Source organism: Panthera leo, chromosome A3 (genome assembly GCF_018350215.1).
Source record: "Panthera leo isolate Ple1 chromosome A3, P.leo_Ple1_pat1.1, whole genome shotgun sequence".
In the NCBI taxonomy this organism is placed as follows: domain Eukaryota; kingdom Metazoa; phylum Chordata; class Mammalia; order Carnivora; family Felidae; genus Panthera; species Panthera leo.
Genome location: NC_056681.1, coordinates 66,028,024 through 66,044,874, shown reverse-complemented (window position 1 = coordinate 66,044,874; position 16,851 = coordinate 66,028,024). Strand labels below are relative to the sequence as shown.

At 37.4% G+C, this 16,851-nt stretch overlaps 1 protein-coding gene across 1 annotated transcript; it reads right to left on the bottom strand.

The window, feature by feature from the left end:
• Positions 1 to 6,651: 6,651 nt before the first annotated feature.
• CRIPT (CXXC repeat containing interactor of PDZ3 domain) lies at positions 6,652 to 16,787 on the bottom strand. The gene is made up of 5 exons (XM_042932201.1): positions 16,684 to 16,787; positions 11,705 to 11,770; positions 10,907 to 10,961; positions 7,181 to 7,284; positions 6,652 to 6,847 (listed from the first exon to the last, which is right to left on the bottom strand). The coding sequence occupies exons 1-5, from the start codon at positions 16,697 to 16,699 to the stop codon at positions 6,783 to 6,785; spliced, it is 306 nt and encodes a 101-aa protein (XP_042788135.1). The 5' UTR covers positions 16,700 to 16,787; the 3' UTR covers positions 6,652 to 6,782.
• Between the last annotated feature and the right edge of the window lie 64 nt (positions 16,788 to 16,851).

Here is a 16,851-nt window from a genome sequence, read left to right as displayed (position 1 = left end):
AAACTGAAGGACAATTCTGTGGAGAATATGACCATCTCAAGAGGAAATATCTAAAGATACTAGCTTTAAGAGTCCCCTCACAAACAGCCCAGATAGGTCACCTTATATTAGTGATTCTCAACTAGAGACATATGGCAATGTCTGGAAACATTTTTGATTGTCACAAACCTTGTGGCGGGGGTGCTATGGCATCTAGTGGGTGGAGGCCAGGGATGTTGCTAAGGATCCTACAATTCACAATAAAGCCTCCCACAACAAAAAATTATCCAGTACAATATGTCAGTGGTGTCACTGTTGATAAACTGTACCTTACATGGAATTCAGAGTCAACTTGCCCACCAACACAAGCAATGTTTCCAAAAAGTCTCCTACTCTATTAAGAGTGAGCAGAAAACAAAAATGACCAGACAACTCAGGAAAACTTCTAACAAGGAAGACAGAAATCTAAATGAACAGATAAAAGCAACTGGAAAAAGGAAAAAGAAACTCTGCAGGAAGAAAACTCTAAAAAACAACATCTGACTTTCACTTACAACCATGATTAGTGGGAACCAGATTTACCTTCCTGGTCTAAACAACTAGAAAACTGGACAAGAATTAGAAAACTGTTTTCTGATGTTGGAAACAGGCAGCTCAGGACTTCCTAGATTTGACTTTTTTTTTTTTTAAGTTTTTTATTTTAATTCAAGTAGAGTTACCATACAGTGTTATATTAGTTTTAGGTGTACAATACAGTGATTTAACAATTCTGTACATTACTCAGTGTTCGTCATGATAAGCGTACTCTTTTTGGATTTGACTTGAGTATAGGGATCCAGGTTGAATTTACTGAAGAATTTCCCCACTGATTTATAATGCCACCTTTTACACATATGGATTCATCTATTCCTGGTCTCTCTGTTTGTCTTTGTGCTGGTGCCATACTGTATTAATTCTTCACAATGTTGTTAGAAACTCAAATCCATCTGTTTGATCTTTAAATTGCTAAAACTGCCAATCTTTTAGCAAAAAAGATTTTAAAAAATTAAAAACCAAGAACACTATTGCCATCTGGTGGAGAGACCTACTATTACCACATCTAAAATGAGACCCTTTGTGACTCACCTCCTCATTCCCCCATACAGTTAACAAGTCTTGAAAAATCTTCCTTTATCAGGTTTTCAAATCTTTCCCTTCACTTCCATTCCCCTAGTACCACCTAGTCTACTTCCTAATTGGTTAGAGTTGTTGCTTTTGAACCATCCCCTCTCTTTAGTTGCTACTCTTTCAAGATTTTCCTTGTTCCTATTGTCACACCTCACAATTTCACATTAATTCGATGGGTTACCATGTTCTTCCTAATGAGAAAACATTTTGGAACCAATAACAGCATTCTGCCTACAGACAAACAGAGAGAACAAAGTAGAGGCTCAATAAACTTCAGCTGAACTGAAAAAGTTATTTAGTACTATTTGCTTATTTGCCAAATTTATCTGGGAGGTAGCGTATGCACGTAAGTTTCCAACCTTTTTTTCTTCTGTAATACCAGACTCATGAATGACATTCACATGTGTAAATTTTCTGTGGGCTTGCTAAAAAATTATTTTATTTATAAAATATATGACCAATATAAAAAAAAATTCAGAGCTCTGCAAATGAATGACTCTATGGATGATGTTGGAAGCCAGGGTTCTCACTGTGGAAGAATATACAAATACAGACTGAAGAAAGACAAAAAAGAACCCTGTAGGGCTGAACTGGAATTGGAGGTTATCAGTAAAACTTGTGGTTTCTAATATTTGTATTTCTTAGCTTTTTCTGTTGAAGGGGCCGAGGCGCAATGGCAACCCAGCAGGTATCTTAGTATTCAAACACCATTCTCCACTAAAAGAAACTAGGGATCTTTGGAGAAGTGGCTGATTCCAGGGCTGGGTAGGAAAAATATAAAGTAAACTTGAAACATCTTGTGCTAGAAAGTAAGGAATTCTTCAAAAAATGATGAGAACATGTCTAAAAGACCCAGGAACCACCTTGAAAGGTCTCCCACTGGCCAAATCTGAGACCTCTTGACATCAGAACAAGTGAGAGCAACAGACCTGAATAAAATAGCAATCCATGAATTCCTCCTAAGCTGGAAAAAGAGAAAGCTTTTCCTTACAGCAGAATACCAACTAATGAATGTAAAAAGAATGATAGAATTGGAAAGCCATTTGGCAACTCTCAGGGTAACAATTAATTCAGCCAAAAAACAACACGGGATTCTAAAATTAGTGTAAGCTTGCTGAGAAACAGAATATTTACATTCTCAAAGTATCTCCCAACAAAAATGCTTAACGTAATAGAAAAAATAGGAACTTTACAGTGAAGAAATCTAACAGAGACCACCTAAAACAAGTCATTCAAATTAACTCCTTGTAAGGGACAAATGACACCATAAAATATACTGAAAAGGATGTAGCATCACTTCTATGATATTCTTGCCAACAATGCAGAAGCTCAATCTACTTGTGAAAAAACATCAGAAATACTCAGATTAAGGGAGGTTTTGTAAAATAACTGACTTGTTTCATGACCTTGAGGTTTTTGAAAGACAAATTCAAGAATTGTTCTAGATTAAAGGAGACTAGAAACATGGCAACTAAATACAAAATGTTATCCTGATTTGGACCCTGAACTAGTTTTTTTGTTTTAACAAAGGCCATTACTGGAACAACTAGTGAAATACGGAAAAATATTAGGTAACAGTATTAATGTTAATTTTCTGGTTTTGATCATTATGATATGGTTATGTAAGAAAATATCCTCATTCTTAGAAAATACACACTTAAGTATTTGTGGTAAAAAGGCATCATATCTGTAACTAACACTCCAATGGTCAGAAAAAAAGCATTTATCTATACAAATATCTATACTGATAAAGGGAAATCTTTTCTTTAGTGTAGAATGATTAGTTAATACAGAAAGAATGATGTAGTTAGAAAAATCAGTTTTGGGGGCGCCTGGGTGGCTCAGTCAGTTGAGTATCCAACTCTTGGTTCTGGCTCAGGTCATGACCCCACATCAGGCTCCACACTCAGTGTAAAATTCTCTCTCTCCCCCTCTGCCACTCTCCCCCATTCACTCTCTTAAAAAAAATAGAAAAATCACAGTTTTATACACATCACAGTAAAAAATGTTTTCGGATAAGAATCATCAAAGGATGCTATATCTACAAGAGGCAGGTATGATGAGAAATAGAATATCAACATGGTCTCAAAAGTTTCTTGGGGTGCCTGCATGGCTCAGTCGGTTAAACATCTGACTCTCGATTTCAGCTCAGGTCATGATCTCACGGTTCATGAGACTGAACCCCAGTAAGGCAGAGCGTGCTTGGGATTCTCTCTCTCCCTTTCTCTCTGCCCCTCCCCCTGCTCAAAATAAATAAATAAACTTGAAAAAAAAATTTCTCCTCACAAATTATCAACTAAGTGCAAAAGGAAAAATAGTAACTATACAGTGGAGAAAATGGGTGACATCTTACCCAGGTGATCAAAATGGACACCAATATGGGCAAAGGGATATTTTGTGAGTCTGGATGTGACACTGGGAGGGACACATCACTCATAGTATTTCAGCTCACACTGCATAACCCACATTTAACACAAGGAAACATCAAAAAAAATCCAAACTGAAGGATAATCTATACTTTAACTGTCCTGTATTCGTCAGTGTATTGACACTTGTAGTACCAAAGACAAAAGCTACTGAACTGTTCCAAATGACAGAATCATGATAATCTAATATATGATCCTGAACTAGATTCTGAAGCTGCAAAAAAAATATCAGTGGAGCAACTGAAAGTGAGATAGGGGCTGTAGATTAAATGAAAGCATCCTATCAATGTTAAATTCCTGAATTTGATAACTGTACTTAGTATGTTTGTTCTTATGAAGTGCATATGTAACATTAAAGGTGAAAAGGTATGTCTGCAATGTATTCTCGAATTGGCCAAGAAAAAAAAATATAACAAGAGATAGAAAATGGTAAACCGAACACGAGAAACATTAAAAATGAAGTCAAATGGAGAACATATGCTTTTTCTTCTTAAAATTCTCAGAACATATACCTATATGTGCATGTAAATATATATATTTCTAGGATATATAACTAGAAGTCTCTTGTTCCCCCATGTAAGGGAAGTAGAAACTAAAATGTGGTAGGTAGCTGCCATTAGGGTAAAAGGGTTAAGTCTCTCTTTTCTCAACCTTCTGTGCCACTCCACAGAGAAAACAGTACTAATTGCTCTCAGATGTTTTTGGTATGTGCACACAAGCTTATGGACATGTGTAATTCTTCACATCACTTTTTCATTTCACATTCATATTCTATGAATGAATGTACATAAAGGTATTCTATTGGTATTTAAGCTATTTCTACTACGCATATTTTAAATACAATCTGAGATTTAAGAAATACATTATTTCATCATTTTTACATTTACTTTGATAAAAGCTGTTTGGCCTTAATTCTGTCATCTTATAGTTTGTTTTTATGCCTTATTTTTTTTTAATGTTTATTTATTTTTGACAGAGAGAGAGAGAGACAGACCGGGAGCGGGGGAGGGGCAGAGAGAGAGGGAGACACAGAATCCGAAGCAGGCTCCAGGCTCTGAGCTGTCAGCACAGCCTGACGCAGGGCTCAAACTCACAGACCGTGAGATCGGGACCTGAGCCAAAATCAGATGTTCAACTGACTGAGCCACCCAGGCGCCTCTTTTTATGCCTTATTTAAAAAAATATTTTAAAATATTTTTATTTAAATTATTTTTTAAATGTTTTATTTTTGAGAAAGAGAATGCAAGTGGGGCAGGGGCAGAGAGAGAGGAAGACAGAGGATCTGAAGAAGGCTCTGTGCTGACAGCAGAGAGCCTTATATGGGGCTCGAACTCACAGACTATGAGATCATGACCTGAGCCTTAGTCAGACACTCAATGGACTGAGCCACCCAGTCTCCTCTAAAAAATAGTTTATGCTCATGTTTTGTTTTGGGATTTTCCTTCTCACTTAAAACTTTTATTCAATTAAAAAATATATATATTTACTTTGAGGGTAGGGAGGGACAGAGAGAGGAAAGAGAGAATCCTAAGCAGGCTTCATGCTCTCAGCACAGAGGCTGATGTGGGGCTCAATCTTATGAATCCTGAGATCATGACCTGAGCTGAAACCAAGTTAGGACACTTAACCAACTGAGCCATCCAGGTGCCCCAACATTTATTCAACTTATGGCAGTCATATTATTATTTCAACAATATGAAGACTTATAATACTTATCATCTATTCTGAGGTGTAACATTAACAAAAATCTTCATAGAAGAACCTGAGTCTGGCCAGTAGGTCATTTATGGAAGGAAGTTATGCAAGACACGAATGTGAAATGTGAGTTGTGGAAGTCAAGATCCCAGCTGATACCTGAGAAATGTACTTTCCCAAAGTCGACCAACCCAATTTTTAACGGATCTGGGCTGCTCTTTAACTTGATCCTATTATGGGCCCCTTGTGTTGATTTAATGAAAAATCCCTAATTGATTAAAATGTGAGAAGATATTTCTTGCTCTCAGAGCTTTTTTATTATATTTTGTATCACCTTTGTGATCTTTCGGGATAACAACATATCCTAGAAAAACACTGTGTTAAAAACCTTACAGATAAATTAAATGGTTAAAATTTTAAATATTTTCCGCAATAATTTTAAAGCAAATAGAAATGTAGTATCTACACCATGTGTATCATGTTCTCTCTCCTACATATTTTATAGTGATATTTATGTTCACATACTGCACTTGGCGCTAGGGAGTATGATTTTGGTTTCCCACAGAAGGCTGCAGGCTTCAAAAGCAGAAGTCCAAAACCTTTGAAGGCAGCATAAGAAAAATCTTTGTCTGAACCTCAACGTAGTCTTTTAGCAGTCTATGTTATATATAAAAAAAGAGTCAAAATGTTGGTTTTGTTCTATTTATTTTTGGGGGTGGGGAGAGAAGGAAAAAATTGGTCTTTGCTTCAAGGAGCCTTCCTAAAGAGTAGTAACTCATTTGTTACACACTACCATGGACAAACACTGTTGTTTTGGCTTTCGTGACTGTTCCAATTCAAGGTAATGTGCATAACCCGTATTTTTCTGAAATCCAGTGTGTTCATTTGGACATACATGGGCTGACCCTTGTATTCTCATAGGAAAGGGACTGGCACTTTGGCATCAAGAACAAATAAAAAGTATCATAACTACAACTTACGACTGGGGTCTGGGCTAATTACTAAGGAACGATTCGGCAATAATGGTCTCAGATGTTTCAATGCCCTGTGAACTTACAATTAATAAAGAGACTGCTCATTCTAAGAACCATGCAACCAAGAAGGGAGTGAGGGAAGAGTTACAAGTCTGATGAAAAATTCAGAGCAAAATATCAATCAGTAATCTCCTTCTCACTTCTGTAATATCTATAAATAAAGTAGAGGGTGAAGAACAGAATTATATGAATAATGATAAATAAAAAGCATATAGAGAACTGGGAAAATATTTTTCATTAAATTTGCCACTTACGCTAATTCAACAAGACGCTTGTGAGAAAAAGAACTAAGGCAGAAAACTAGTTACACTGTTGTTTAGAAATTCTTGAAAGCAAAATAAAAATACTGATCAGGTAATCAACGGTTTAATATTAACTGTCTTAAAATGTGTTATTTTCAACTTGAACATCTATGTTATGCCTTGGAAATTCAAAGCAAAAAGTAAAATCACATAGAAAGCCAGAAAAGTCATTGACACATCTACACAGACGTTTGCTTGTAGTTTTTGGTATCCAAAACCTTTTTTCCACACATTGCACAGATGCCTAAAACAAACAAACAAACAAAACATGTAAGCAATCAAATCATAATACCAACTCATAATACCAATCAAATACCTACTATTAACACTTTGGTTTATTTAAGTCACTCCTGAGGCTTAAAACATAATTTAACAGCATCAGAGAAGAGAAAAAAGCAAGCACGGACTTGAAACTATGAACCAGGTTCTAAGTGTCATCTTGCCTTAGAAAAAAGAGCACTTGATTAACAGGATCGATCCCTGAAACTATGAAAGGGTACTCCTTTTCTATGCTATCTAAGTCAGTGCCAAAAGTAGGCTGGATATGAACAGAAAAACGGTATTGAAAGAAACTTACCCTTTTTGTAGGCACAGCCCTGGCAGTAATGGGAACCCGGCTGATGTACAGAACTTTTACAAATTCTGCAAGTAGAGAACTTATTCTTTCCATATGGATCGAATCTAGAGTTGTTTTTTTTTTTAAAGAAAGAAAAATGTAAAATAGAAAAGAAACAGTTAAATGACTTCCTTTAGGCAACAAATGGGATTAATCCATGCTTTGTTCCCTCTGTCAAACTTTACAGTTGATAGGCACAGCACGCTTGCAACCAGCTACCCTCTCTCACTGCTCCTGCACAACCCTACCCCTTCCATGTGAGTTGCATGCTTCTAAACCACTTATCAGTTGTACTTAATCCCAAGCCTGTTTCTACGAGTTGTATTTGCCAATCTATTTGTATGATATAGTTAAATATTATGGAAACTGATGAAATGTGGGTGCAAAAAGTGACCAATTCTATGAAAGACTATGAGAATGCTTTAGGATGGCTAGATAAATGTGAATCACTGAACTGCCATTGAATTAGGTGAGACAACTTCCAAATACAGGCAAAATCATAAGTGGAAGGACTTGGCACTTTACAAGTTGTCAGTTCTTGCTCTACTTTAAGATACCGGAAATGCGCGTTCTGGTTATGATTTATGTGAGGAAAATGATGAAGAACTCTTATCAGTTGACTCATACTCAAAAGGCCTGTCTCAGTGCCAGATGACTGATGAATGCATGTACACGTCATGTGCCATGACTTACAGTAAGGTATGTGTATCTTTTAATGATTGCCTATTTTAGCTGACATTTTCAAGTAATTGATCCAATCCCTTTGCATAGAAGAGTTTCCGCTATATAAAAATGCCATTTTACAGCAGCTGGAGTAGAAAATAATTCCCCCTAAACTGGCTGTAACTTTTGTAACAATACTCATGTACTGAATACCAACACTGTCCTAGACCTGGTTTCTTCTCTTGGGGCACAACAGCTTATTTTCAAAGGTTAATTTTTCCAAACCAAAAAAAGAAAAGAATGTCACCTTACTCTGCACAAAGGAAGATAGCATAGACACTATTCCTCTTTTTAATAAGGCTCGATTTGTTTGCATCCGTATGTCTAGAGATTACTTTTGTTTAAAACCGTATTTAATCCTAAAATGCACATTTTAATATGTCTGACATCTTACAATTCATGGCAGAGCTTTTTCTTTATTAAAGTAATGATACATCTTCTAAATTTTGGTATCTTAGATTCAATGCAATATAATGGTACACTTTCCAAAGCGAGATATTTAGAGTATCCAAAAATAATAGCTATTTATTAATGATATTGGAGTAAGGCTGGGAGCAAAAAGTAACTGGAGGTATCTGAAACTGTATAGTCTGTAAAAATTACAACTTAGTTAATAATAACTGAACTGTCTTAGAAGACATCAATAAGTCAGAGCAATACTTAGTGAGATGCTCTACTGAAGATTAAATCTATTATGCTGTTTTATATCCATTATTTAATAAGCACCATTATGTGCCAGGCACTGCAGGTAGTAAAAGCTTCATTATTATTATTATCATCATTATCGTTATTATTATTTCTAATCCTTGGGACAATGTCATGAAATAGGTATTAATTCTTTCAGCAAATATACATGAGTGCCTACTATGTGCCTGTTACTGTTTTACATACCAAAAATGAGCTTGACTTTGTCTAAAGCCTCTACCCTCTCAAGCTGACATTGTAGTGAGGAGACAGACAATAACTAAAGGAACAAACATGGTTTTCAGATAGTGATACACACTGTAGAGAAAATTCAAACAGGACACTGTGGCAGACATGAGGAGAAGGAGGGGAAGACATTAATTCAGATGCTGGTTAGGGACCCACCCTTAGGAGGTGACATTTCAGCTAGATCCTGGCAACAACAAGGTGCCAGCTATGTGAACTCTGCAGGATGAGCTCTAGGAGGAGGGAGCAACAAACATAAACCTCTGCCAATGGGAGTGGGCTTGGCCTGTCTGATGCAGGAGTAGTCCAACTGGAAGTCAGAGAGGTGGGAGGGGCCAGATCATGGAGAACCTTGTTAGAAGGTGGAAGGGGGCCTAGATTATATTCTACGTGAAAAGAAAAGCAATGCACGGTTCTGAGAAAAGCACTTATGTGCCTTTTAAAGGACTGCTCTGGTTACTATGAGACTGAATTATAGGGAACTAGAGTGGAAGCAGAAAGATACAAAGTTACTACAGCATCTACCAAATAACAGTGGTTTGGAACAGGGTAACAGCAGTGAAGCAAGCCTATTCAGGTTATATTTTGCTGGTAGAACTAAAGAATTTACTGATGAAAGGGAAGTGAGGAAAATGTGCAGAATTCTCGCTTTTTGGTTTGCACAACTGGACGGGACAGTGGTGCAATAAGACTCTGATTAGAAGACAAGGACCAAGAGGTTGCCTATTAGACATCAAATTGGTAAGACAAGTAGGCAGTTGGATATATGTTTGGAGCTCAAAGGAGAAGTCAGGACAGGAGATATAAATCTGAGTTATTAACATACAGTTTGAATTTCAAGTCATTGGACTAAAGTCACTTGAGGAAAGATTATATATTTGTAAATAGAAAAAAAAAGAGAAAGGTCTAGGATTGAGTCCAGAGGCACTTGACTGAGAAGGAACGGGTGAGTTGGGAGGAGAAAAGAGGGTGGTACCCCAGAGCCAAGAGAATACAAGGTTGCAGGGGTGCCTGGCTGGCTCAGTCAGTGGAGCATGCGAGTCCTGATCCTGGGGCTGTGAGTTCAGACCCACACTGGAGGTAGAGCTTACGAAAAGAAAAGAAGAGAAAAGAGAAGAAAAGAGAAGAGAAGAGAAGAGAAGAAAAAAAGAGAGAGAATAGCAGGTTGCAAAAATGAGAGTTGTTGAAAGGTTAATCGAGATAAGAATAGAGAAGTGGTCATTAGGTGTGATCCTGCTGCCATTAGGTGAGAGCAGCTGTAGGGATTGATGGGGCTGAAGACCTGACCGGAGTGGCAGAAGTTGAGAATGGAACTTATAGACATTGAGAAAGCCTAAGGCTTTTGAAAACTTTTGCTGTGAAGGGAAGCAAGGAAATGGGATGGCAGCTGGAAGAGTTCATGGAATTTTTAAGACTGGGAATAATAAAGCATGGTGTCAAAAAGTGGTTTTTAGGGTAGGAGACATTTTTATCTCCACTCTTAGATGAAAAAATAAAGTTCAGAGAAGTCGAGAAACTGGCTTAACTTCCTTAAGGTCTCAGAGCAAGAGAGTGACAGAGTCTAAATACAAATTTAGGTCTGACTCCAGAGCTTCTGATCTGTCCACATCTCTCTATTGCCTCCAATTTGTACAATAATGAAGATCTAGATGAAATAACGTACAGTAAACACAAACCAGGCAGTATTATTGCATACCACACTGAAGCACTTGAATGAAACTGCAAAGTAGTTTTAGGGGGGGTAAGGCCACAAACCATCGTTTTGAAAAGAAAAGAAAAGAGCAGAAAAGAAAAAGAATGAGATGAAATAAAAGTCATGTTTTCTGGTAAAAAAGAGCAGTAACATCTTCACAAATTGATAGAGTGGGGAGGATCAGGGTGAAACTGGCAGGTTATAACAAATAGCTTGGCTTTGCATGCTGGTACCTGACTCTGTTTAAATCACGACAGAATGATACACACCAAGTTCAGTATGCTTAAGACTAAAAAGAATGGAAAGTTATGTCTCCACGATGTAGCTGCTCCTTTACCTACCTTGCTTTTTTTGAAGTTAAAGCTTTATTTTCATTCAGCTTTCTTCCACCACTTTCTATATCAAAATATACACATATTTTAGTGGGTTATTTCTGCACATTTCACTGTAACATGTACATTTACCACTTAACAATTTGTTAAAGAGTTCATTCTTAGACCTCCTACCAATAGACTAGCCAATATCAACATTTTCAAAATCTTCATTTAATAGCCATGTTTTTAAGACACCACTTAAAAAGGAAACATTTATGATGAAACAATAAAATTCTGGATCATCATTTTATTTCTCAGACTCAAAACAGGACTTTAGGAACGGGTCTGCATTTAATTTATCTATTGTAAAATCTAGAAGCCATTACTTTGGTGCCACTGACCCTGAATAGAGTATAAGTGTTTCTTTTCTTTCCCTTTGAAAACATCTTAACTGTATATAATGATATGAAAGTGAAAACAGTGTAAATGATTTAAGAATATAAAAGTCAGGTGAAGAAAGGGGGAATTAAATATATACTCTAATAAAGCTGAATCAAATCAATTACTATGATATACTCATTGGTTGAAAATCATTTAATGATTTTGCTATCTCTTACCTCATAGATTAGGAACCTCTAACATGTAACCAAGAAAACTAAATAGAAGAAGATATTAAATTGTTGGGGGGGATCTAGAGTTTTTTAATATTTAACAGATGAAATACTTTGTGCACAAAACATTTCCTTTTACAAATAGTGTAAAGGCTAAAACATCAGTCACGGGAAATATTTGATTCAACTTCTATTTTCTAAAAAGGAAAAATACCTGTGGTATTCCTTGCACCGTCTTTCCATGTGTCTGGAGTGATAACAGTACCAAGTTTCTTTTCACCTGTTATAACAAGATAGTACAGTAAGGGGAATTAGGATTTACTGTCTAATAAATACACTACTTTGTGCCTAAAGTTCACAATGGTATCAACTATCTTATTACAGTCAGAGACTTTTCATGCTGGGGTAGGGGCTATGAACTGGGACTGAAGTTACTAGCTGTGGATAATGGATAACTGACTCTCAGTAAAATCTGTACAGCACAATGGCTTATGATAGGCTTTCCCTGTACCTGTATACTTTAAACAAATCTGATAGATCTATTTATTCCATAAACATACTAAGCACTTAAGATACATAAACCACTATGCAAAGTTTAGAGAAAAATAAAATGGTAATTTAGATAAAGCTCTACTTTCAAGGAACCTACAACATGCTATTTTCTTCAATAGTAATCCTTAACCTGGGCTCCAGGGGTAGACCTCAGAAGACAAATGAACAAGGTGAAGTTGTATACCAAACTACTGTATATCCATTTTTCTTCTTGTAAGAGTCCATAGCTTTTCCAGGTTCTTAAAGGGGGTAGATACCCCTGAAAAAGAACCATTCAAACCAAAATGTAAGCTAGAAAACAAAAAGCATAGTAATTGACAACTTAAGCACCAGAAGAAATACCATGAAGGAAGAAATAACCTTGGCTAGGGAAGTCCAGGGGTTTCTGGAGAAGGCAGTAGAGAGAGTGTCTGCATGTTACAATGGGCTTGGGAAGAAAAAGAAGAGAGGATGAAGGCAAACTAGAAAAAGGACGTATCCCGAGGAAAGGCATGGGAAGCTCATGGGCATGCAAAGTATTTTGGTTTGGATAAAGAGTAATGAAGGTAAGTGAAAATGTAATTGGAAAGATAAGCTGGGACCTCATTGTAGAGCGTCATCCTGAATGCCAGGCTCCAAACACAGAAAGCCAGAATTATTCTCTGCTCACTGAGAATGTATTAAAGGCTTTAAATTCGGGAAATGATACAGTACACTTATATTAGGTTCAATTCAAATATCTGTTGTGATTACTCTAAGCCATGTCCTGGCATACTGATGAAGGATAGTAAGACAAAATACTTACCCTTTGGTCCTACTATCTAGCATTTGGTAGGAATATAATACTTGTTGCATGAATGAAAAGAAAAGGTGACAAAATGCAAGAATGGAAGGTGGAGTTAGGATTTAATTGAGCATTTTTATATGGAAGGGGAGCTGATTAAAAGATTCCAAAAGATAGAGAGACAAATAAAGGACCTGAAAAAGGCAGGGAGGGATGGCAACAAGAACACAAATAGGATTTTCCTTGAAAAAATAAAGGGAAAGAAGTAAATGGGTATGGATGCAGAACTGATTATGGGCATAGTAAAAGTAAGATGAAATGTTGGGAATGTTCCCATTTAATTACCTCGCTTTTCTTATACCTGTAAGGAGCTATTTGTCAACAGAGGATGGGGTAGATGAAGGTGGGGGAAGTTTAAGGCACTGAAGAGTTTGGAATAGTCACTAGAGACAAAGGGTGAGGGGCTGACTAAAGAGAAGTAAAAAAAGATTGATGCATAGTATTAAAGATCTTGGAGATCAGGAAATATACTCTTTTAGTGGTACCAACTGGTTCATTTGTGCAGTTTTTCCTACTGGTCTTCACACGCATGCAGGACATTTTTGAGAAGAGCCAAAGGCTGGAAGAGCACAGTTTGAGGGGAAAGGGGCTGGTAGGGGATAATATTAGTCTAACTCAGAGTGATGGAGACCTCAGCTAGGGTATTTGAAAGGCTAGGGAAAGTCGGAGCTGTTGAATGAGAGTAAAATAAGCAGGGCATACAAGTGTTTGGATGCAGGTTCACAAAGGGATAGGAGAATGAATGAGAGATGATCGAGGCTTTGTCAATAGGTGACTGGGAGGATTGTGATGCCATTAAATGATGGGAGAGAAGGTACCGGTTTGTGAAGCAGGACGACACATTCAGTCTTGGAAGTACTAAACCATTAGGTAACAACCAGATGGAGGGTCCCAGTATTGTTTAGAGAAAATTTTTCTATTGGTGCTTAGTTTAGAGAGAAGTCAGCTGGAGATGTGGATTAGACATTCATTGGCATGGATCTGCTACTTGAAGCCAGATATTTCTAAAACAAAGAGTCAACTGTTCTTTAAAACTCCAAAAAGAGTCAAAAGAAGGTCAGATATAGATCACTGGGAAACGTCTGCTTTAAGGGGATAAGGAAAATAAGGAAACTTGGAGATTATAACAGTAAAGAAGCACTGGGAGAAGTAAATTCAAAGAGAATCTACACCAAGTTTCAAAGTCAGAGGCATAGACAAGCACTGAGAGAAAGGTCTTTCAATTTGGTGTTTAGGAGACCTCCAGTGAACTTCTGAAAGTTCTTCCAGTAGTGGGGCATAGCGAAAGTTTGGAAAGCACTAAGAAGTAACAAAATATGAAGGCAACAAAAATAACCAAGCCTTTCAAAAAATTTACCGTGAAGGCAAAGAGAGAGCTAGGTAGTTGCTTGAGAGTCTACCTTTATGTATAGGAGAGATATGAGCTTACTTATAGGGTGAGTGGAATGAGTTGATAGATGGGGGATAAGAAATATGTAATAAAAAGAGTATACTTAAAATTTTTTTTAAATGTTTGTTTATTTTTGAGAGACAGAGAGAGACAGAGCATGAGCCAGGGAGGGGAAGGGAGAGAGGGAGACACAGAATCCGAAGCAGGCTCCAGGCTCTGAGCTGTCAGCACAGAGCCGGACGTGAGGCTCGACTCCACGAGCCAATGTTGGATGCTTAACCGACTGAGCTACCCAAGCGCCCCAAAAAGAGTATAATTTTATTTGAGGAGTAAGATGGTATAGAAGGTAGAAAGGCAGTAGAACAAAGAAATAATAGAGTTGGACTCTCAGACATGCAGGGAAGTAGAAAAGCAAACGGCCTTTTATAACACATAGCATGTCCCAGAACCAACTATGTGTATTTATTTTAATACCACATCAGGTCCTGGGTCCTCAAAATTTTTACGTACCTTAGGAAATTAACTCTCACAATTTGCTCAGTATCCTTAGTTTCCCTGGGAAAAAGCACTTATGGTGTAAAGCATATCACACAAATTAAACCAGGCAGCATACCCGTCCTCTAAAGCTAAAATGTACAGAATTAACACAAGTTACATAGAAAGACAAATTTATATGTTTAGAACTACACTACATGAGAGAAAAGGTATCACGGAAGGTGCATAATCTAAATGTGTAAGCCATATTTACTCAAACAAGCAAAACCAAAAAACTGCTTAAGTACAGGATAGAGTAGAATTAAAGGACATCAATGTCAAAAAGCTTAATGTACTTTTCAGAGTGATGAAAATATTCTAAAATCGATAGTGGTGATGGTTGCATAGCCCTCTGGACATACTAAAAATAACAAAATGATACATTTTAAATGGGTGAATTGTACCTATGTCAATTACATTGCAATAATTTTTTATTTTATTTTTTTAATTAAAAAAATTTTTTTAAGTTTATTTATTTTGAGAAAGAGAGAACAAGTAGGGTAGGGGCAGAGAGAGAGGGGAGAGAGAGAATCCCAAGCAGGCTCTGCACTGTTAGCGCAGAGCCCAATGTGGGGCTCAAACTCACAAACAGTGAGATCATGACCCAAGCTGAAATCAAGAGCCAGACACTTAACTGACTGAGCCACCCAGGCACCCGTCAACAATTTTTTTAAAGCTTAATGTGAGATGATGATATAAAGCATAGAAAAATGGATACATTATTTCCACTTTACCCCTCATAAAATGAAGGAGAGTTTAATTCTCAGTGCCACATACTGGGGCTTATCATAGAAATAACCAGTTTTTGAGTATACGCGAAGGCACTTTTATATCAGGCTTTACCTACATTATCTGAACCCCATAAATTATGTATTATTCTCATTTTTCAGATGAGGAAACTGGGGCCAAGATATATTAGGTAACTTGCCCATGGTTATTCTTTTACCTAATATAAGAACTGTGATTCAAAATTATGGGTGCCTGTGTTCAAAGTTTTATCTACTGGGGGGGGGGGATATAAACAAAATTGATCATGTTAATGTTAACACAGATAAGAGGACTTGAAACCTTGCCTAGAGGAGCCAGAGAGGCTGAGGAATAAAAAGACTTAGGGATATGACAGCCGTTTTAAAACGTATAGACAGTCTAGGATATCAAAAAATCGTAAGAAACTTTCTAGAAACCTTAAGGGTTTGCATTAGAATCACCAGATGGCGACTACAGGGTGGAAAGCCCTTTCTAAAAGTTAGTGACATTTACACAGACTGCTTTGAAGGTGGTGAGACTTTCTGAACCCTGCCTCAATACCACAGGTATGCATGCAAAGAGTATCTAAGCCATTGGATAGGATGCTAACATAGGGTAGCTAGTTAAAATATAGGATGCCCTGTGAATTTTTAATTTCAAAACAACGAATGTTTTAATTTCAAAACAACAGTACTGTCATGTCCTAAAAGTCAGTCAAAAGTACTTTCAGTAGTGAGGAAGAGCACGCAAAGACATGTCTCAAATATTGCATGGGACATACTTCTAGAAAAAAGGTATTCCTCTTTTTAAATGTCTGCTAAATCTGGCAACTCTAGGACTTTTAAGATCCAGTCCAACCCTGAGGGTCTGTAAGGCGAAGGAGCCAGTCAAGAACTGTATGGGATAAGATCCCGGGTTGAAGGGGAAGGCAAAGAAAATACGCAAATGTCTACAAAACTGAGACCACTCTGAACGCAAAACGACTATATGATCGTTGGGGAGGGACAGGAATGGTCAAAAAGGGTAAGAGGACAGAGGCTGGAACACGAGAACTGAGGCTGAAAGAAAAATAAAAGACAAGGACCCGAGGAAGTCCAGTTAGCTCCTCCTAGCCTCCTTCTCCCAAAGATGCGGCCTCTTAACTCACATTTTTCGCACACCATCCTTCCCCGACGGTTCCCTTGGCCACAGAAACTGCAGCAGCTTGAAAATATCAACACAATAGCCAGAAAAATATTCCCCTTCCGGGTTACGAAAACCCATTTCCGGCCCCTCCGCCCCACGCCCCGCCTATCCCACACCTGAAAAGCCGCGG

Bases quoted from the DNA above. Each gene is read 5' to 3' on its own strand.
- CRIPT (XM_042932201.1), bottom strand. The intron at 7,285-10,906 runs GTAGGTAAAGGA...AAACAACTCTAG, and splicing joins TTAACTTCAAAAAAAGCAAG to ATTCGATCCATATGGAAAGA. The intron at 6,848-7,180 runs GTAAGTTTCTTT...TGTTTGTTTTAG, and splicing joins GGGCTGTGCCTACAAAAAGG to GCATCTGTGCAATGTGTGGA.